Below are 22,390 nucleotides of genomic sequence, written 5' to 3'. Positions count from 1 at the left end.
CCTGTAGAATGAGAGTGTACTGTACCTGGGTCTCATCTGTAGAATGAGAGTGTACTGTACCTGGGTCTCACCTGTAGAATGAGAGTACTGTACCTGGGTCTCACCTGTAGAATGAGTGTACTGTACCTGGGTCTCACCTGTAGAATGAGTGTACTGTACCTGGGTCTCACCTGTAGAATGAGTGTACTGTACCTGGGTCTCACCTGTAGAATGAGAGTGTACTGTACCTGGGTCTCACCTGTAGAATGAGAGTGTACTGTACCTGGGTCTCACCTGTAGAATGAGAGTGTACTGTACCTGGGTCTCACCTGTAGAATGAGAGTGTACTGTACCTGGGTCTCACCTGTAGAATGAGTGTACTGTACCTGGGTCTCATCTGTAGAATGAGTGTACTGTACCTGGGTCTCACCTGTAGAATGAGAGTGTACTGTACCTGGGTCTCACCTGTAGAATGAGTGTACTGTACCTGGGTCTCACCTGTAGAATGAGAGTACTGTACCTGGGTCTCACCTGTAGAATGAGAGTGTACTGTACCTGGGTCTCACCTGTAGAATGAGAGTGTACTGTACCTGGGTCTCACCTGTAGAATGAGAGTACTGTACCTGGGTCTCACCTGTAGAATGAGAGTACTGTACCTGGGTCTCACCTGTAGAATGAGAGTGTACTGTACCTGGGTCTCACCTGTAGAATGAGAGTACTGTACCTGGGTCTCACCTGTAGAATGAGAGTGTACTGTACCTGGGTCTCACCTGTAGAATGAGTGTATTGTACCTGGGTCTCACCTGTAGAATGAGAGTGTACTGTACCTGGGTCTCACCTGTAGAATGAGAGTACTGTACCTGGGTCTCACCTGTAGAATGAGAGTGTACTGTACCTGGGTCTCACCTGTAGAATGAGAATGACCTGGGTCTCATCTGTAGAATGAGAGTGTACTGTACCTGGGTCTCATCTGTAGAATGAGAGTGTACTGTACCTGGGTCTCACCTGTAGAATGAGTGTATTGTACCTGGGTCTCACCTGTAGAATGAGTGTATTGTACCTGGGTCTCACCTGTAGAATGAGTGTATTGTACCTGGGTCTCACCTGTAGAATGAGAGTGTACTGTACCTGGGTCTCACCTGTAGAATGAGTGTACTGTACCTGGGTCTCACCTGTAGAATGAGAGTGTACTGTACCTGGGTCTCACCTGTAGAATGAGAGTGTACTGTACCTGGGTCTCACCTGTAGAATGAGAGTGTACTGTACCTGGGTCTCATCTGTAGAATGAGAGTACTGTACCTGGGTCTCACCTGTAGAATGAGAGTGTACTGTACCTGGGTCTCACCTGTAGAATGAGAGTGTACTGTACCTGGGTCTCACCTGTAGAATGAGAGTACTGTACCTGGGTCTCACCTGTAGAATGAGAGTACTGTACCTGGGTCTCACCTGTAGAATGAGAGAGTACTGTACCTGGGTCTCACCTGTAGAATGAGAGTACTGTACCTGGGTCTCACCTGTAGAATGAGAGTGTACTGTACCTGGGTCTCACCTGTAGAATGAGAGAGTACTGTACCTGGGTCTCACCTGTAGAATGAGAGAGTACTGTACCTGGGTCTCACCTGTAGAATGAGAGTACTGTACCTGGGTCTCATCTGTAGAATGAGAGTGTACTGTACCTGAGTCTCACCTGTAGAATGAGAGAGTACTGTACCTGGGTCTCACCTGTAGAATGAGAGTGTACTGTACCTGGGTCTCACCTGTAGAATGAGAGTGTACTGTACCTGGGTCTCATCTGTAGAATGAGAGTGTACTGTACCTGGGTCTCATCTGTAGAATGAGTGTATTGTACCTGGGTCTCACCTGTAGAATGAGTGTACTGTACCTGGGTCTCACCTGTAGAATGAGAGTGTACTGTACCTGGGTCTCACCTGTAGAATGAGAGTGTACTGTCACCTGGGTCTCACCTGTAGAATGAGAGTGTACTGTACCTGGGTCTCACCTGTAGAATGAGAGTGTACTGTACCTGGGTCTCACCTGTAGAATGAGAGTGTACTGTACCTGGGTCTCACCTGTAGAATGAGAGAGTACTGTACCTGGGTCTCACCTGTAGAATGAGAGTGTACTGTACCTGGGTCTCACCTGTAGAATGAGAGTGTACTGTACCTGGGTCTCACCTGTAGAATGAGAGTGTACTGTACCTGGGTCTCACCTGTAGAATGAGAGTGTACTGTACCTGGGTCTCACCTGTAGAATGAGAGTGTACTGTACCTGGGTCCCACCTGTAGAATGAGAGTGTACTGTACCTGGGTCTCACCTGTAGAATGAGAGTGTACTGTACCTGGGTCTCACCTGTAGAATGAGAGTGTACTGTACCTGGGTCTCACCTGTAGAATGAGAGTGTACTGTACCTGGGTCTCATCTGTAGAATGAGAGTACTGTACCTGGGTCTCATCTGTAGAATGAGAGTGTACTGTACCTGGGTCTCACCTGTAGAATGAGAGTACTGTACCTGGGTCTCACCTGTAGAATGAGAGTGTACTGTACCTGGGTCTCACCTGTAGAATGAGAGTGTACTGTACCTGGGTCTCACCTGTAGAATGAGAGTACTGTACCTGGGTCTCACCTGTAGAATGAGTGTACTGTACCTGGGTCTCACCTGTAGAATGAGTGTACTGTACCTGGGTCTCATCTGTAGAATGAGTGTACTGTACCTGGGTCTCACCTGTAGAATGAGAGTGTACTGTACCTGGGTCTCACCTGTAGAATGAGTGTACTGTACCTGGGTCTCACCTGTAGAATGAGAGTACTGTACCTGGGTCTCATCTGTAGAATGAGTGTACTGTACCTGGGTCTCACCTGTAGAATGAGAGTACTGTACCTGGGTCTCATCTGTAGAATGAGAGTACTGTACCTGGGTCTCATCTGTAGAATGAGAGTGTACTGTACCTGGGTCTCACCTGTAGAATGAGAGTACTGTACCTGGGTCTCACCTGTAGAATGAGAGTGTACTGTACCTGGGTCTCACCTGTAGAATGAGAGTGTACTGTACCTGGGTCTCACCTGTAGAATGAGAGTACTGTACCTGGGTCTCACCTGTAGAATGAGAGTGTACTGTACCTGGGTCTCACCTGTAGAATGAGAGTACTGTACCTGGGTCTCACCTGTAGAATGAGAGTGTACTGTACCTGGGTCTCATCTGTAGAATGAGAGAGTACTGTACCTGGGTCTCACCTGTAGAATGAGAGTGTACTGTACCTGGGTCTCACCTGTAGAATGAGAGTGTACTGTACCTGGGTCTCACCTGTAGAATGAGTGTACTGTACCTGGGTCTCACCTGTAGAATGAGTGTATTGTACCTGGGTCTCACCTGTAGAATGAGAGTGTACTGTACCTGGGTCTCACCTGTAGAATGAGTGTACTGTACCTGGGTCTCACCTGTAGAATGAGAGTGTACTGTACCTGGGTCTCACCTGTAGAATGAGAGTGTACTGTACCTGGGTCTCACCTGTAGAATGAGTGTGTACTGTACCTGGGTCTCACCTGTAGAATGAGAGTGTACTGTACCTGGGTCTCACCTGTAGAATGAGAGTACTGTACCTGGGTCTCACCTGTAGAATGAGAGTGTACTGTACCTGGGTCTCACCTGTAGAATGAGAGTGTACTGTACCTGGGTCTCATCTGTAGAATGAGAGTACTGTACCTGGGTCTCACCTGTAGAATGAGAGTGTACTGTACCTGGGTCTCACCTGTAGAATGAGTGTACTGTACCTGGGTCTCACCTGTAAAATGAGAGTACTGTACCTGGGTCTCACCTGTAGAATGAGAGTGTACTGTACCTGGGTCTCATCTGTAGAATGAGAGTACTGTACCTGGGTCTCACCTGTAGAATGAGAGTGTACTGTACCTGGGTCTCACCTGTAGAATGAGTGTATTGTACCTGGGTCTCATCTGTAGAATGAGAGTACTGTACCTGGGTCTCACCTGTAGAATGAGAGTGTACTGTACCTGGGTCTCATCTGTAGAATGAGTGTACTGTACCTGGGTCTCACCTGTAGAATGAGAGTGTACTGTACCTGGGTCTCACCTGTAGAATGAGAGTGTACTGTACCTGGGTCTCACCTGTAGAATGAGAGTGTACTGTACCTGGGTCTCACCTGTAGAATGAGAGTGTACTGTACCTGGGTCTCACCTGTAGAATGAGAGTGTACTGTACCTGGGTCTCACCTGTAGAATGAGAGTGTACTGTACCTGGGTCTCACCTGTAGAATGAGAGTGTACTGTACCTGGGTCTCACCTGTAGAATGAGAGTGTACTGTACCTGGGTCTCACCTGTAGAATGAGAGTGTACTGTACCTGGGTCTCACCTGTAGAATGAGAGTGTACTGTACCTGGGTCTCACCTGTAGAATGAGAGTGTACTGTACCTGGGTCTCACCTGTAGAATGAGAGTGTACTGTACCTGGGTCTCACCTGTAGAATGAGAGTACTGTACCTGGGTCTCACCTGTAGAATGAGAGTGTAATGTACCTGGGTCTCACCTGTAGAATGAGAGTGTACTGTACCTGGGTCTCACCTGTAGAATGAGAGTACTGTACCTGGGTCTCACCTGTAGAATGAGAGTACTGTACCTGGGTCTCACCTGTAGAATGAGAGTGTACTGTACCTGGGTCTCACCTGTAGAATGAGAGTGTACTGTACCTGGGTCTCACCTGTAGAATGAGAGAGTACTGTACCTGGGTCTCACCTGTAGAATGAGAGAGTACTGTACCTGGGTCTCACCTGTAGAATGAGAGTGTACTGTACCTGGGTCTCACCTGTAGAATGAGAGTGTACTGTACCTGGGTCTCACCTGTAGAATGAGAGTACTGTACCTGGGTCTCACCTGCAGAATGAGAGTACTGTACCCGGGTCTCACCTGCAGAATGAGAGTGTACTGTACCCGGGTCTCACCTGTAGAATGAGTGTATTGTACCTGGGTCTCACCTGTAGAATGAGAGTGTACTGTACCTGGGTCTCACCTGTAGAATGAGAGTACTGTACCTGGGTCTCACCTGTAGAATGAGAGTACTGTACCTGGGTCTCACCTGTAGAATGAGAGTGTACTGTACCTGGGTCTCACCTGTAGAATGAGAGTGTACTGTACCTGGGTCTCACCTGTAGAATGAGTGTACTGTACCTGGGTCTCACCTGTAGAATGAGAGTACTGTACCTGGGTCTCACCTGTAGAATGAGTGTACTGTACCTGGGTCTCACCTGTAGAATGAGTGTACTGTACCTGGGTCTCACCTGTAGAATGAGAGTACTGTACCTGGGTCTCACCTGTAGAATGAGAGTGTACTGTACCTGGGTCTCACCTGTAGAATGAGAGTACTGTACCTGGGTCTCACCTGTAGAATGAGTGTACTGTACCTGGGTCTCACCTGTAGAATGAGTGTACTGTACCTGGGTCTCATCTGTAGAATGAGTGTACTGTACCTGGGTCTCACCTGTAGAATGAGAGTGTACTGTACCTGGGTCTCACCTGTAGAATGAGAGTACTGTACCTGGGTCTCATCTGTAGAATGAGAGTGTACTGTACCTGGGTCTCACCTGTAGAATGAGAGTGTACTGTACCTGGGTCTCACCTGTAGAATGAGAGTACTGTACCTGGGTCTCACCTGTAGAATGAGAGTGTACTGTACCTGGGTCTCATCTGTAGAATGAGAGTACTGTACCTGGGTCTCACCTGTAGAATGAGAGTGTACTGTACCTGGGTCTCACCTGTAGAATGAGAGTGTACTGTACCTGGGTCTCACCTGTAGAATGAGAGTACTGTACCTGGGTCTCACCTGTAGAATGAGAGTGTACTGTACCTGGGTCTCACCTGTAGAATGAGAGTGTACTGTACCTGGGTCTCACCTGTAGAATGAGAGTGTACTGTACCTGGGTCTCACCTGTAGAATGAGAGTGTACTGTACCTGGGTCTCACCTGTAGAATGAGAGTGTACTGTACCTGGGTCTCACCTGTAGAATGAGAGTGTACTGTACCTGGGTCTCACCTGTAGAATGAGTGTACTGTACCTGGGTCTCACCTGTAGAATGAGTGTACTGTACCTGGGTCTCACCTGTAGAATGAGAGTGTACTGTACCTGGGTCTCACCTGTAGAATGAGTGTACTGTACCTGGGTCTCACCTGTAGAATGAGTGTACTGTACCTGGGTCTCACCTGTAGAATGAGAGTGTACTGTACCTGGGTCTCACCTGTAGAATGAGAGTGTACTGTACCTGGGTCTCACCTGTAGAATGAGAGTGTACTGTACCTGGGTCTCACCTGTAGAATGAGAGTGTACTGTACCTGGGTCTCACCTGTAGAATGAGAGTGTACTGTACCTGGGTCTCACCTGTAGAATGAGAGTGTACTGTACCTGGGTCTCACCTGTAGAATGAGAGTACTGTACCTGGGTCTCACCTGTAGAATGAGAGTGTACTGTACCTGGGTCTCACCTGTAGAATGAGTGTACTGTACCTGGGTCTCACCTGTAGAATGAGTGTACTGTACCTGGGTCTCACCTGTAGAATGAGAGTGTACTGTACCTGGGTCTCACCTGTAGAATGAGTGTACTGTACCTGGGTCTCACCTGTAGAATGAGAGTGTACTGTACCTGGGTCTCACCTGTAGAATGAGTGTACTGTACCTGGGTCTCACCTGTAGAATGAGTGTACTGTACCTGGGTCTCACCTGTAGAATGAGAGTGTACTGTACCTGGGTCTCACCTGTAGAATGAGTGTACTGTACCTGGGTCTCACCTGTAGAATGAGTGTACTGTACCTGGGTCTCACCTGTAGAATGAGAGTGTACTGTACCTGGGTCTCACCTGTAGAATGAGAGTGTACTGTACCTGGGTCTCACCTGTAGAATGAGAGTGTACTGTACCTGGGTCTCACCTGTAGAATGAGAGTGTACTGTACCTGGGTCTCACCTGTAGAATGAGAGTGTACTGTACCTGGGTCTCACCTGTAGAATGAGAGTGTACTGTACCTGGGTCTCACCTGTAGAATGAGAGTGTACTGTACCTGGGTCTCACCTGTAGAATGAGAGTGTACTGTACCTGGGTCTCACCTGTAGAATGAGAGTGTACTGTACCTGGGTCTCACCTGTAGAATGAGAGTGTACTGTACCTGGGTCTCACCTGTAGAATGAGAGTACTGTACCTGGGTCTCACCTGTAGAATGAGAGTGTACTGTACCTGGGTCTCACCTGTAGAATGAGAGTGTACTGTACCTGGGTCTCACCTGTAGAATGAGAGTGTACTGTACCTGGGTCTCACCTGTAGAATGAGAGTACTGTACCTGGGTCTCACCTGTAGAATGAGAGTACTGTACCTGGGTCTCACCTGTAGAATGAGAGTACTGTACCTGGGTCTCACCTGTAGAATGAGAGTGTACTGTACCTGGGTCTCACCTGTAGAATGAGAGTGTACTGTACCTGGGTCTCACCTGTAGAATGAGAGTACTGTACCTGGGTCTCACCTGTAGAATGAGAGTGTACTGTACCTGGGTCTCACCTGTAGAATGAGAGTGTACTGTACCTGGGTCTCACCTGGGTCTCACCTGTAGAATGAGAGTACTGTACCTGGGTCTCACCTGTAGAATGAGAGTACTGTACCTGGGTCTCACCTGTAGAATGAGAGTACTGTACCTGGGTCTCACCTGTAGAATGAGTGTACTGTACCTGGGTCTCACCTGTAGAATGAGAGTGTACTGTACCTGGGTCTCACCTGCAGAATGAGAGTGTACTGTACCCGGGTCTCACCTGTAGAATGAGAGTACTGTACCTGGGTCTCACCTGTAGAATGAGAGTGTACTGTACCTGGGTCTCACCTGTAGAATGAGAGTGTACTGTACCTGGGTCTCACCTGTAGAATGAGAGTGTACTGTACCTGGGTCTCACCTGTAGAATGAGAGTACTGTACCTGGGTCTCACCTGTAGAATGAGAGTGTACTGTACCTGGGTCTCACCTGTAGAATGAGTGTACTGTACCTGGGTCTCACCTGTAGAATGAGAGTACTGTACCTGGGTCTCACCTGTAGAATGAGAGAGTACTGTACCTGGGTCTCACCTGTAGAATGAGAGAGTACTGTACCTGGGTCTCACCTGTAGAATGAGAGAGTACTGTACCTGGGTCTCACCTGTAGAATGAGAGAGTACTGTACCTGGGTCTCACCTGTAGAATGAGAGTGTACTGTACCTGGGTCTCACCTGTAGAATGAGAGTGTACTGTACCTGGGTCTCACCTGTAGAATGAGTGTACTGTACCCGGGTCTCACCTGTAGAATGAGTGTACTGTACCTGGGTCTCACCTGTAGAATGAGAGTGTACTGTACCTGGGTCTCACCTGTAGAATACTGTACCTGGGTCTCACCTGTAGAATGAGTGTACTGTACCTGGGTCTCACCTGTAGAATGAGAGAGTACTGTACCTGGGTCTCACCTGTAGAATGAGTGTACTGTACCTGGGTCTCATCTGTAGAATGAGTGTACTGTACCTGGGTCTCACCTGTAGAATGAGAGTGTACTGTACCTGGGTCTCACCTGTAGAATGAGTGTACTGTACCTGGGTCTCACCTGTAGAATGAGAGTACTGTACCTGGGTCTCACCTGTAGAATGAGAGTGTACTGTACCTGGGTCTCACCTGTAGAATGAGAGTACTGTACCTGGGTCTCACCTGTAGAATGAGAGTACTGTACCTGGGTCTCACCTGTAGAATGAGAGTGTACTGTACCTGGGTCTCACCTGTAGAATGAGAGTACTGTACCTGGGTCTCACCTGTAGAATGAGAGTGTACTGTACCTGGGTCTCACCTGTAGAATGAGAGTGTACTGTACCTGGGTCTCACCTGTAGAATGAGTGTACTGTACCTGGGTCTCACCTGTAGAATGAGAGTGTACTGTACCTGGGTCTCACCTGTAGAATGAGAGTGTACTGTACCTGGGTCTCACCTGTAGAATGAGTGTACTGTACCTGGGTCTCACCTGTAGAATGAGAGTACTGTACCTGGGTCTCACCTGTAGAATGAGTGTACTGTACCTGGGTCTCACCTGTAGAATGAGAGTGTACTGTACCTGGGTCTCACCTGTAGAATGAGAGTACTGTACCCGGGTCTCACCTGCAGAATGAGAGTGTACTGTACCTGGGTCTCACCTGTAGAATGAGAGTGTACTGTACCTGGGTCTCACCTGTAGAATGAGAGTACTGTACCCGGGTCTCACCTGCAGAATGAGAGTGTACTGTACCTGGGTCTCACCTGCAGAATGAGAGTACTGTACCCGGGTCTCACCTGCAGAATGAGAGTGTACTGTACCTGGGTCTCACCTGTAGAATGAGAGTACTGTACCTGGGTCTCACCTGTAGAATGAGAGTACTGTACCTGGGTCTCACCTGTAGAATGAGAGTGTACTGTACCTGGGTCTCACCTGTAGAATGAGTGTACTGTACCTGGGTCTCACCTGTAGAATGAGTGTACTGTACCTGGGTCTCACCTGTAGAATGAGAGTGTACTGTACCTGGGTCTCACCTGTAGAATGAGAGTACTGTACCTGGGTCTCACCTGTAGAATGAGAGTACTGTACCCGGGTCTCACCTGCAGAATGAGAGTACTGTACCCGGGTCTCACCTGCAGAATGAGAGTGTACTGTACCTGGGTCTCACCTGTAGAATGAGAGTGTACTGTACCTGGGTCTCACCTGTAGAATGAGAGTGTACTGTACCTGGGTCTCACCTGTAGAATGAGAGTGTACTGTACCTGGGTCTCACCTGTAGAATGAGAGTGTACTGTACCTGGGTCTCACCTGTAGAATGAGTGTACTGTACCTGGGTCTCACCTGTAGAATGAGTGTACTGTACCTGGGTCTCACCTGTAGAATGAGAGTGTACTGTACCTGGGTCTCACCTGTAGAATGAGAGTACTGTACCCGGGTCTCACCTGCAGAATGAGAGTGTACTGTACCTGGGTCTCACCTGCAGAATGAGAGTACTGTACCCGGGTCTCACCTGCAGAATGAGAGTGTACTGTACCTGGGTCTCACCTGTAGAATGAGAGTGTACTGTACCTGGGTCTCACCTGTAGAATGAGTGTACTGTACCTGGGTCTCACCTGTAGAATGAGTGTACTGTACCTGGGTCTCACCTGTAGAATGAGTGTACTGTACCTGGGTCTCACCTGTAGAATGAGAGTGTACTGTACCTGGGTCTCACCTGTAGAATGAGAGTGTACTGTACCTGGGTCTCACCTGTAGAATGAGAGTGTACTGTACCTGGGTCTCACCTGTAGAATGAGAGTGTACTGTACCTGGGTCTCACCTGTAGAATGAGAGTGTACTGTACCTGGGTCTCACCTGTAGAATGAGAGTGTACTGTACCTGGGTCTCACCTGTAGAATGAGAGTGTACTGTACCTGGGTCTCACCTGTAGAATGAGAGTGTACTGTACCTGGGTCTCACCTGTAGAATGAGAGTGTACTGTACCTGGGTCTCACCTGTAGAATGAGAGTGTACTGTACCTGGGTCTCACCTGTAGAATGAGAGTGTACTGTACCTGGGTCTCACCTGTAGAATGAGAGTACTGTACCTGGGTCTCACCTGTAGAATGAGAGTGTAATGTACCTGGGTCTCACCTGTAGAATGAGAGTGTACTGTACCTGGGTCTCACCTGTAGAATGAGAGTACTGTACCTGGGTCTCACCTGTAGAATGAGAGTACTGTACCTGGGTCTCACCTGTAGAATGAGAGTGTACTGTACCTGGGTCTCACCTGTAGAATGAGAGTGTACTGTACCTGGGTCTCACCTGTAGAATGAGAGAGTACTGTACCTGGGTCTCACCTGTAGAATGAGAGAGTACTGTACCTGGGTCTCACCTGTAGAATGAGAGTGTACTGTACCTGGGTCTCACCTGTAGAATGAGAGTGTACTGTACCTGGGTCTCACCTGTAGAATGAGAGTACTGTACCTGGGTCTCACCTGTAGAATGAGAGTACTGTACCCGGGTCTCACCTGTAGAATGAGAGTGTACTGTACCCGGGTCTCACCTGTAGAATGAGAGTGTACTGTACCCGGGTCTCACCTGTAGAATGAGAGAGTACTGTACCCGGGTCTCACCTGTAGAATGAGAGAGTACTGTACCCGGGTCTCACCTGTAGAATGAGAGTACTGTACCTGGCTCTCACCTGTAGAATGAGAGTACTGTACCCGGGTCTCCCCTGTAGAATGAGTACTGTACCCGGGTCTCACCTGTAGAATGAGAGTGTACTGTACCTGGGTCTCACCTGTAGAATGAGAGTACTGTACCTGGGTCTCACCTGTAGAATGAGAGTACTGTACCTGGGTCTCACCTGTAGAATGAGAGTGTACTGTACCCGGGTCTCACCTGTAGAATGAGAGTGTACTGTACCCGGGTCTCACCTGTAGAATGAGAGAGTACTGTACCCGGGTCTCACCTGTAGAATGAGAGTACTGTACCTGGCTCTCACCTGTAGAATGAGAGTACTGTACCCGGGTCTCCCCTGTAGAATGAGAGTACTGTACCCGGGTCTCACCTGTAGAATGAGAGTGTACTGTACCTGGGTCTCACCTGTAGAATGAGTGTACTGTACCTGGGTCTCACCTGTAGAATGAGAGTACTGTACCCGGGTCTCACCTGCAGAATGAGAGTGTACTGTACCTGGGTCTCACCTGTAGAATGAGAGTACTGTACCTGGGTCTCACCTGTAGAATGAGAGTGTACTGTACCTGGGTCTCACCTGTAGAATGAGTGTACTGTACCTGGGTTTCACCTGTAGAATGAGAGTACTGTACCTGGGTCTCACCTGTAGAATGAGAGTACTGTACCTGGGTCTCACCTGTAGAATGAGAGTACTGTACCTGGGTCTCACCTGTAGAATGAGAGTGTACTGTACCTGGGTCTCACCTGTAGAATGAGTGTCTGTATGCAAATGTCTGTGTGTTGTTTTCTCTTACCAAATGAGACCCTGTATGTCTTAAGAGCATCACAGTGTTTCTGTCCCAGCAGAGCGATGTTGTGGCAGCACTTTGTCAGCGAGCCAGCGTATTGACTAGCATCCAGGCTACGGAGCTGGGAATCAGCCAATAGGAAGGTGAGGCATCTCCTGACCTCAGCGGCAGCTCTGAGCTTCTGGAAGGAAGGGTTGTAGAACCTCCACCAACTCAAAGGTCTCATACACACTGTGATACACTGGGTAGCTGCTGTACCGCGCTGTCTTCTACAAAGTATAATTACACACACACACACACACAGAGGTTTGAAAAAACATTAATGTTTATTTCTACATCAAATGCCCAATAATGGCCCCCTATACTGGTGGTGGTGATGGACTACGTCAGCAATGTTCTCCTGTCTCCAGGTTCCCCGTCCGCCCCCAGAACAATGTCTCTCTCACCCTGTTCTTGGTGTGTCTGGCCCTGCCTGCTGCGATGCCGAGTCGGGATTAAATACACCTCAAAGTCCCAGCCTGAACCCAGTTATCTGGTCTTACAGAGGGAGACATAAATCGCTCTGGACAAAAGTGTCTGCTGAATAACTAAAATGTAAATAAAATCAATCATTCAGTCAATAAAAGTGCATATGTGATCAGAGTGATAAAACGTATATGGTGGTTGGTGATGGGACTGACTTGGATGTATCGTAGTCATCTGTCCAGTTGTCCTGCTTGTGCCAACTCTCATACAGAGACACCTCCTCCTCTGGAAAAGACACAGAAAGAGATGGAGAGCGGAACAAACTAATGTTTTCTGTACTTGGCATGCATCTGCAGGTGTTGTTCGAGACTTGCTATGACCACTCTGAGCCTGTAGGTGGCAGCAATACCCATTGTGATGTCCAGTGTGACCATAGCTCCATTCAATCTATTTTTTTTTTTTTTTAACCTTTATTTTACTAGGCAAGTCAGTTAAGAACAAATTCTTATTTTCAATGACGGCCTGGGAACAGTGGGTTAACTGCCTGTTCAGGGGCAGAACGACAGATTTGTACCTTGTCAGCTCGGGGATTAGAACTTGCAACCTTTCAGTTACTAGTCCAACACTACCCTGCCACCCCTTTAGACATAAAGTATATTGGTGTTAGTCTGGCACTACGTTGGTCTGTACCCTGTGAAAGTAACCACATCTTCTCTTTTACCTCTAATCTTTTAAATGGACTTCACGATTATAATCATGAAATTCGTGAAAACATGGTCATATATAAAATTACATGTGTTTGTGGATGAATTGACTTCTGCCAGATGCCTTTTATTGTGTTTCAGTGCTGAAAACCATTGCGTTACGTTTTTCCCAATTGAATACCATTGAAAAAGTCTAGAAAAGTCCCTGGAAAACAAGGCATCACACAGTGTAATCCTGAAATGGACAGTTGATAGACAGTTGATTCAAGTTGACCTGTTTGGTGATACATCAAGGTGTGGAGAGAGGGGGTGCAGTTTATCCTCAATGTGTACAAACCTGCAGCGCACACACACACCATTTTCCAGCAGTCCAAAGTCCTGTGTCACAACTGGCAAATACAATGGGCCAAATACACAAACAGACAGAAAGTACTTGCCTTTTTCTGCCAGAGAAAAACATTCTGGGCCAAATGCATTGCACCTCTAAAATACAGTATACACCACGTCTCAATGACAAACATAATATGAGGAAACAGGATTGATAGAACATTCTGGAACTCCTCCAGACTGCTCCAATATGGGAACAGTCATCCTTAGAGTTTTGCATGCAAATTAGTATCTACTGTTTTCTGTTTTTATGAAGCAGCTATAGTCATAAAGACTCATCTCAGTACATAGTGGTGTGTGTGTGTGTGTTTAAATGCATGTGTGTGTTAATCTGATCTCCCCACACACACACACCTTTGCTGAGCAGTTTCTCAACGCTCCTCACACTCTCGTGCACCCCGTTACCGGGTCGACCCCCCCCAAACACCCAAGCATTCCGGTGGCCCCCCGAGGATCACATAGCGATCTGCCAACAACAGAGAGGAGGGGGAGAGGGGTCACAATCACCATCTGCTGTGCTCCTCACTGTTATGAATCAAGTGTTGTGGTATTTCAAATGAAACAGTGATGATAGATGTTGGTGTTGAGTTGTGGACTGGAAGCTCTATACAGTTACTGGGCCACAACAAACTGAGCTACTGTCTCCCAACGTCATGTCCTCTGGCTACACAAGCTGTGGGCCAAACTCTCACACAATAAACCTGGTCAGCAGGTTCCTAGAACATTCAGGTTGTGGGAAGTGGTACCGGTCTCCACGGCCCCTGGTATCCTCCCGATGACATTGTATATCTGGGTCACCTGGTTACTAGAACATTCAGGTTGTGGGAAGTGGTACCGGTCTCCACTGCCCCTGGTATCCTCCCGATGACGTTGTATATCTGGGTCACCTGGTTACTAGAACATTCAGGTTGTGGGAAGTGGTACCGGTCTCCACGGCCCCTGGTATCCTCCCGATGACGTATATCCGGGTCACCTGGTTCCTAGAACATTCAGGTTGTGGGAAGTGGTACCGGTCTCCACGGCCCCTGGTATCCTCCCGATGACGTATATCCGGGTCACCTGGTTCCTAGAACATTCAGGTTGTGGGAAGTGGTACCGGTCTCCACGGCCCCTGGTATCCTCCCGATGACGTTGTATATCCGGGTCACCTGGTTACTAGAACATTCAGGTTGTGGGAAGTGGTACCCGGTCTCCACGGCCCCTGGTATCCTCCCGATGACGTTGTATATCCGGGTCACCTGGTTGCTAGTGTTGATGTTCATATGCACCTTCCTGAGAACCACAGAGAGGAGACAGACTACGTGTTTTAGTAGCCCCAATTGTCCTCCACTGCTGTTGATGGGAACAAAGAGAACCCTCTTTCCTCACCCCTAGTCTGGGTGCCAGAGAACCCTCTTTCCTCACCCCTAGTCTGGGTGCCAGAGAACCCTCTTTCCTCACCCCTAGTCTGGGTGCCAGAGAACCCGCTTTCCTCACCCCTTGTCTGGGTGCCAGAGAACCCGCTTTCCTCACCCCTAGCCTGGGTGCCAGAGCCCCATCCCTCACCCCTAGCCTGGGTGCCAGCCTCAACCTTCTCACTTGTTTGATAATGAAGTAAGCCAAAGCACAAACAGATCTGGGAGCAGGCTACCTCAGTCCCACTCATTGTGTGAAAATGTACGTGTGTGTATGTGAAAATGTACGTGAGAGAGTGAGAAGCCCGGTCCAATCCCATAGGACACATTCCAGTTATTGGGTGGGATGTCTCCTCCCATATTCCTGCCAAGGGTGACATCATACAGGAAGATACATTACTCACAGGAAATGTGTGTGTGTGTGTGAGCTCTGAGTAGTTGCCATCATAACTCACTTTAGTGGATGGCATCATGATAGCCAATAGGATGCACTGGAATCTTAGGAAGCCCCACCCCCAGGCTGTACCTGTAAGTGTATTCTGGAAGAGAGAATGTTAGTCCCCCTTTATCACAGAAACATCCGTCTTTATAAGCACACACACCATTAGCAGGGTATCCTATGTACAGTACCTGAAGTCCTGGAACTTGTTCAGTTCATGTCTCAGGTTGTTGAATCTTATGTTCATACAAATATTTACACATGTTAAGTTGTTTAAAATAAAAGCAGTTGACAGTGAGAGGATATTTTTGTTCTTGCTGAGATTAGAAGTTATATGCACACATCAATCTTAAGCAGTCAGTATATAAAAGTCAGCACCACTGAAAAGATTTCAAAAATATTTTTTATTTTCTTTCAAATAAGCAGACAATGTGATCTTATTGGAAAACTGACATTTCTAATGAGAGGCAACTACTTCTGAAGTGAGGAAAAAAAGGCACCAACATTGAATCATACTGCATCCCTTCCAACATCATGAGCCAGTCCCTTTGAACATTCCCAGGAGACTCCAATTTACAGCACCAGCAGAGATAGAAGACAGGACAGAGATGACGAGCAACAAGGAAGATATTTAAGATCACAGGACAGTGTCCCCTGAGATTACAGATAAAGAGGAGAGGTTCTCTGCCCTCCTATCAATCACCAGACTAACTACTAATAAAACTACAAATCCCAGTTACAGGGCATTATAGCAGGTTCCCTTTTGGCATCAATCCCAAATATTCATCCGACTGGCAAGGATCAGACTGTCTAGCGAGCCTGAGGACACTTTTACAGTTACCAACTATCTGACAATGTCCCAGCCATTTCAAACTATTACATTGATATGCCATTTCAAACTTCACAACTACAAACTATTACATTGATATGCCATTGCAGACTTCAGGCTAGGTTCCAATTGGGAAAACTAAAGAGGAACCCTTTCCCTCCTACCCCCGTAGACCCTCTACAGTTTAGGGATGGGCTTGGATGCCACAGCGATGCTCTCGATGGCACACTCGTCAGACCCCCGTCTGACCCTGAAGAAGCCCTCCTCGCCCCACTTTGTCCCCCAGCTGTTCTTCACCACCCAGAACTTCTGACCCGTGACGTGACATTGGCCGTAGCCCACCAGCAGCACCGCGTGGTTGGTCAGCTCAAACGGGTTGTAGGGGTCATGGAGGCCCGTGTGGTGGTAGATACCCTCCTTGTAGTGCATGAAGTCAGGATACACCTGGACGAGAACAGTGTGAGGGAGACACCTGGCCATTTTGACTGAGAAAAACTAATACTGGCCATTATACATAGAGCTAGCCAATGCTCAAACCAACGTGTGTGTGTCCCACCTCAAAGGCCACCCCCATGGGTCCGTTCTTGACCAGTTCCAGCATCATGGCAGACTCGCTGCAGCCTCCGTAGAACCCTCCGACGTAGCTGTAGTCCGAAGTGTAGTGGCGGAGACAGCCATCGGGAACGTCACACGGGGAATCTGTCCCAACGTACGGATAACACGACTCTTCCACGATCCCAAAGTCCTGGACGTACTTCCCAATCAGGTAGGGGAAACCACCGGCACAACCTGAGAGGGAGGAGAGGGGGAAGTAAGAGGGCTTAGATCTGGGAGGAATACACAAACACCGTTAAGGTACAATTATGCAGAGTGTATTCGCTCATTACCTTGGGAGTACTGGGAGCAGGACACGACCTGCTGTGGGCTGAAGATGGGAGTCTCGGTGTTGTTGGTTTGGAGCCGGACACGAGCCTCCAACATTCCCATTAAAGCAAAGGAATAGCAGCTACCACACGAAGCTGGAGCCCACAGAGTACCAATCAAACCCTGCACTGTCACAACCAATCAAAAACCTCACTGTAATATCAGTCACCACTAAGAACCAGACACCCGGTCAAGCAGTCCGTGGATCATCTTTAACCTGCAACTGGAGTTCTGTGGGAATGAATCCTGAAAGCACATTTATGCTGGAGACGAAAATGTGGTCAGAGGCTTCACATGGAGGGTGACGCAATTGTGGAGCCTCCGGAGGTACGCAGAGGCAAAATGAAGCTCCGTACCACAACGAGCCTCCAATGGTAACAATGCAGAGGGCTCCGTATAGCTCTATTGACATGATTGGTTGACAGGTGGGGGCGGTACATCCTGTATAAACAAACTCACTTCCTTCACAATAGTTCTGCAGTAAATGCTGTAGGGCCACTGTCGACCATGCAGAGCCTTCAGTAAGGGCCCCACTTCCTCACACAGGTATTAAAAGCCCTCAACAGAGCCCCTAAATCCCAGCTCTGCCGTTGCCCTCTCAGCCAGCTATGCATGGAGGGTGATGCAATCACTACACGAGCATGTTATCTGTGGGGTTGAGACGGGAACATTGATTTAGCAGTTCTCTAACTAGGACAGGCAGTGGTGCGGTGTGACCTGTACAGGACATTCCTAAAGCCTCAGACAGCAGAAAGGCTGAACATTAAACACATGGGTTGTGAGAGGAGACATTTTGCCAAGAGTCACGATAGACAAGTGTAGGTATTTGACCCGGCGTGCGTTACCCTGGTTGCGGACAGGACTGAGGTAGTTGACTCCGTTGACATCTCTCCAGTCCCAGCGATCAGGGAGGCTGGCCGCCATCTTGGCTAGCGTTGATGTCACAGGGGCGGGGCCAACACGTCTGGGGAGGAGCATAGACTCATACAATAAGAGTACACCATGGGCATGTTTTGCAATGAATCCAAAATGAGTGTTCCTATTGAACACTTTTAGGTACTACCTCAGTTTGAGTCCTGTTTCATACCTACTGACCACCAAGGTGATCTCTACCCCACGGTCTCCTGAGGTGATCACTAGTCCCCCTCCCCCCCCCCCCCACTATGGATTGGTGTCACCGTAATGACTGTACTTAGTTCAACATATTTCTGACACCAAACCATTCCTTTAAAATCCATGAGGGGGAGTGAACGAGTGGAGAGAAATACAACTCAGTTGGGGGTTGAGAGAGAAAGAAACCTCAGGCATTTGTAAGCCCTTGTACAGAGTGCCTCTTACTATCCGTCATACCAGAGCAGTCTAGAGGAGTTGGGGCCAGAGACCGTGTCCCATTATCCTAAAACAGAGCCCTCTGGCCTTGGACTCATCTGCCAGGGCTATTCTCTCCAGGGGCACAACTGTCACTGTGGACCTGTCCCTCCCACATTATGAAATTGCTTTTGTCACTCCCAGTTTGATCGTTGGAATGTGATGCAAAGTGAGGCGAAGGTGGGCATTAGGACCATGCGGACGCCGCCGAGCAGTCAGGTGGGCTGTGTGGAGTGTTTGACAGGATCAAATATAATACATGATGTCCCCCCCACACTTAAACCCCTGATTGTCCCCCTTTTCTTTCAGAAGTAACAAATCTCACAGCTAACAGACTCATCCTGCTTCTTCCTTGTGTGAAGTTCACCAAAATGAGTTTCATAATAATTGAATTCCTGTTTCAATACAGTCACAAGTGAGCGACTGTACCTGGGGATGTGTGAAGCTGGTCCCCCGGCTCTGTGCATTAGCTGCTGCAGAGTGTAGGTCTCATGTTCGCTGTAGGCCATGGCTTTCCAGGAGCTCTGGGCCACGTTGATGGAGTCAATGAAGTCCAGGTTGTGTTTGTAGGACTTCTGGAGGAACCTGGGGGAGGGGAGGGAGGAGTAAACAGACCGACACCAACCTGGGGGAGGAGCAAACAGACCGACACCAACCTGGGGGAGGAGCAAACAGACCTACACCAACCTGGGGGAGGAGCAAACAGACCTACACCAACCTGGGAGAGGAGCAAACAGACCTACACCAACCTGGGAGAGGGAGGAGTAAACAGACCTACACCAACCTGGGAGAGGGAGGAGTAAACAGACCTACACCAACCTGGGAGAGGAGCAAACAGACCTACACTAACCTGGGAGAGGAGCAAACAGACCTACACCAACCTGGGGGAGGAGCAAACAGACCTACACCAACCTGGGAGAGGAGCAAACAGACCTACACCAACCTGGGAGAGGAGCAAACAGACCTACACCAACCCGGGAGAGGAGCAAACAGACCTACACCAACCCGGGGGAGGAGCAAACAGACCTACACCAACCCGGGGGAGGAGCAAACAGACCTACACCAACCTGGGAGAGGAGCAAACAGACCTACACCAACCTGGGAGAGGAGCAAACAGACCTACACCAACCTGGGAGAGGAGCAAACAGACCTACACCAACCCGGGGGAGGAGCAAACAGACCTACACCAACCTGGGGGAAAAGTAAAGAGTTATTCTACCGCTGCATTGCTTGCTGTTTGGGGGTTTTAGGCTGGGTTTCTGTAGAGCACTTGGTGACATCGGCTGATGTAAAAATCAGGCTTTATAAATATACATTTGAATGACTTGATTGACATATACCCCACATGAGAGGAGTAAACAGACCTACACAGCCTGAAGGAATGAAAACAGAATGAACAAATGCAGGAGCACTAGAACAGCCAGAGGGAGAGAGCACTGCTCAGACCAGAACACATGACTCACACAACACACGAGCAGTGACTGACAGCCAACGTAAAAGAGTCTAAACTAAGCAGACTGCTTGTTTTTCAATATGAGCAATGCTCACACTAAAATGGGACCATGGATGAAAATAGCCTTCTAGCCAATTATAGGACTTTAATGTGAAAACACAGGTGACTATTGGAGAGCATTATTACTGGGCACAGAGTGTCAAGCCTGCTATAAAACCCTGAGGCTACTCACAGGTAATTGGGATGGTAGCGGTGTGTGTCTATGGAGCGAGGGGGTGTTGGGACAACCCTCTTGGCAGTGAAGCAGGCCCAGTTGTTCCCCAGAGAATCATGGACCCAGCCTGGCAGAGTCTGGTCACAGTAGCTGGTCACCTCAGAGCCCTGCTCAGAATACTGGAACAGAGAGGAGAAAAAGCAGTCTGTACGAGGCGTCCCTGTGTGTTGTGTAGAAAGAGGACGATCACATATTGAATCTTTATGGCCCGAGTTAGAGATTAAAAAACAAGAGCTACAAGTCAGTGATGTTTTATGCAAGTGGATGTGGCAGTTACCCTGATAACCGCTTTCAATTTGAGAGAGTGAGCAGACAGTGTGGCGTTGTGAACAGCAGCAATGAGTAACTAACAACGGGCTTTTCCAGTGAAGCATGTGGTGTGTCACTGTGCTGAAACAAGTCCAGACGGTTTCAATAAGGAAGTACAAGTGACGTTCAGACATCAGCTAAACCATGTAGGAGGGACAACACTGAACAATTCCCCTGATAGTCACAAGGAAGTCACGTGAAAAAGGCAAACGAAATAACACCCCGAATGAAAAAGTATCAACACTGAAAGTATCTTTGAAACACAAGCCTGAATATATCAAATGTAGCAACTGAGATGTAAAAGTCAGATTAGTGATTGAACCACCAACCCTGCAATAACAGGAAGGTGACCAGCCATGTGTCTGAAACTGAATGAACAAGGCTACAAGGTAGGAGGACTTCTATCGCGGCCGGCCCGCTCATCAGGCGGAATATTGATGGCATTGACTGAGCTCAACTGACCAAGATGCACCTTTAACACATAAAACATCACAATTCTGCCCCAAAACAATGACAGTTCCTCTCAACCAGGCTTATGGGCTTTTTACATGAGAGCTGATGCCACACTTTGATAATCCAGTCCTGTCAAAGACAAAGATGTAAAATATTTTGCTTGTCCATTCCCAGCATGCCTCTCCAGGAAGCTGCTATAGAAACATCTGTGCAGCACGTCAACGTCCCATCAACAATCCTGTAGCAGATAGAATATGGTGGAACAAGGATGTGGTCTTTTCTGTAGCCTACAGGCTGGAGATTAAATGTAATTTCTTATCCACCAAAAATGTTCCAGACCTCTTGAGATCGTAGTATGCTACTGTTAGACTAACGTGGAACCCTGAATGAAACAAGTGAGAGCTTAAACCTGCCTTGAAGAAGCCAAACCACTTGTAGTCGTTGAGGACAACCTCAAAGCCCTGATTGTAGATGAGGGTGAAGAATCCCGTGTTCCCCAGGTCGTCCACCACCACAGACAGCTTCTCCAGGCGCACCGTTATTGACTTATCAATGGTGTCTTTTTAAAAACAGAGACATTTTGGTAATTACTTCTCAATTCAAATGTGAGCTTCTTCTGTATTGCAAATTAATACGGGGTAGACATTGTAACATTGGGCAGAGGTGAAAGTTGTAATAATGATACAAAAGCTAAATCAATAGCCTACAAACTAAGGCAATAGACTACCGGGTCAAGTTAACACTTGAACCAATTAAAAGTTTGTTACATAGCCTCCTTGATTGCTTAATGCGTGAGGTCATTCCGTATTTCCAGCTCTTACCCATCATAGAGCAGTTGATGCCTTTGCCTTGTCCCCCCTTCGACACTTGGAACACCCAGGAGCCCAACAGGTCTTCATATGTGCAGTTGGCCGGGGTATCAGCCTGGGAGCCCTCCACCCAGAGCAGGAACACACACAACAACACACCGCTCACCTTCATCGCGTCACACCACGCTCCTGTTTGCAGATATTTGAGTTTACGTATAAGCACAACTAGAAAAATGTAGACTATATTTCCCCGTACTTCGATGCACCTGGGAGACGGGTTTGTGTAACGTCCTCTGCGCTTTTGTACAATCAGAAGGAACTTTCCCCTCGGTCATATGACCCACTAGCTGCTCACGTGAGTCGCTGCGTCTTGCTGCAGTGATTTTCTCGCTGCGTCTTGCTGACGGATCTCAATTCCATTGAGCACGTCTGGGAATTGTTGGATCCGAGGGTGAACAGTTTATGTCTCAGTTGTTGAATCTGGTTATGTTCATACAAATATGTACACATGTTAAGTTTGCTGAAAATGAACGCAGTTGACAGTGAGAGGACGTTTATTTTTTTTGCTGAGTTTCTAAGGATTAAGGTTAGGGTTAAATTTAGGGTTCAAATTAAATT

At 48.1% G+C, this 22,390-nt stretch overlaps 1 protein-coding gene across 1 annotated transcript; it reads right to left on the bottom strand.

The window, feature by feature from the left end:
* Positions 1 to 15,738: 15,738 nt before the first annotated feature.
* Positions 15,739 to 22,109, bottom strand: LOC135546657 (dipeptidyl peptidase 1-like). The gene is made up of 8 exons (XM_064975255.1): positions 21,785 to 22,109; positions 21,377 to 21,522; positions 20,160 to 20,320; positions 18,904 to 19,059; positions 17,952 to 18,070; positions 17,070 to 17,201; positions 16,739 to 16,971; positions 15,739 to 16,626 (listed from the first exon to the last, which is right to left on the bottom strand). The coding sequence occupies exons 1-8, from the start codon at positions 21,942 to 21,944 to the stop codon at positions 16,360 to 16,362; spliced, it is 1,374 nt and encodes a 457-aa protein (XP_064831327.1). The 5' UTR covers positions 21,945 to 22,109; the 3' UTR covers positions 15,739 to 16,359.
* Between the last annotated feature and the right edge of the window lie 281 nt (positions 22,110 to 22,390).

This window comes from Oncorhynchus masou, chromosome 9 (genome assembly GCF_036934945.1).
Source record: "Oncorhynchus masou masou isolate Uvic2021 chromosome 9, UVic_Omas_1.1, whole genome shotgun sequence".
NCBI lineage: Eukaryota > Metazoa > Chordata > Actinopteri > Salmoniformes > Salmonidae > Oncorhynchus > Oncorhynchus masou.
The sequence above is the reverse complement of the archived record's forward strand: the minus strand, read 5'-3'. Positions and strand labels throughout refer to the sequence as shown.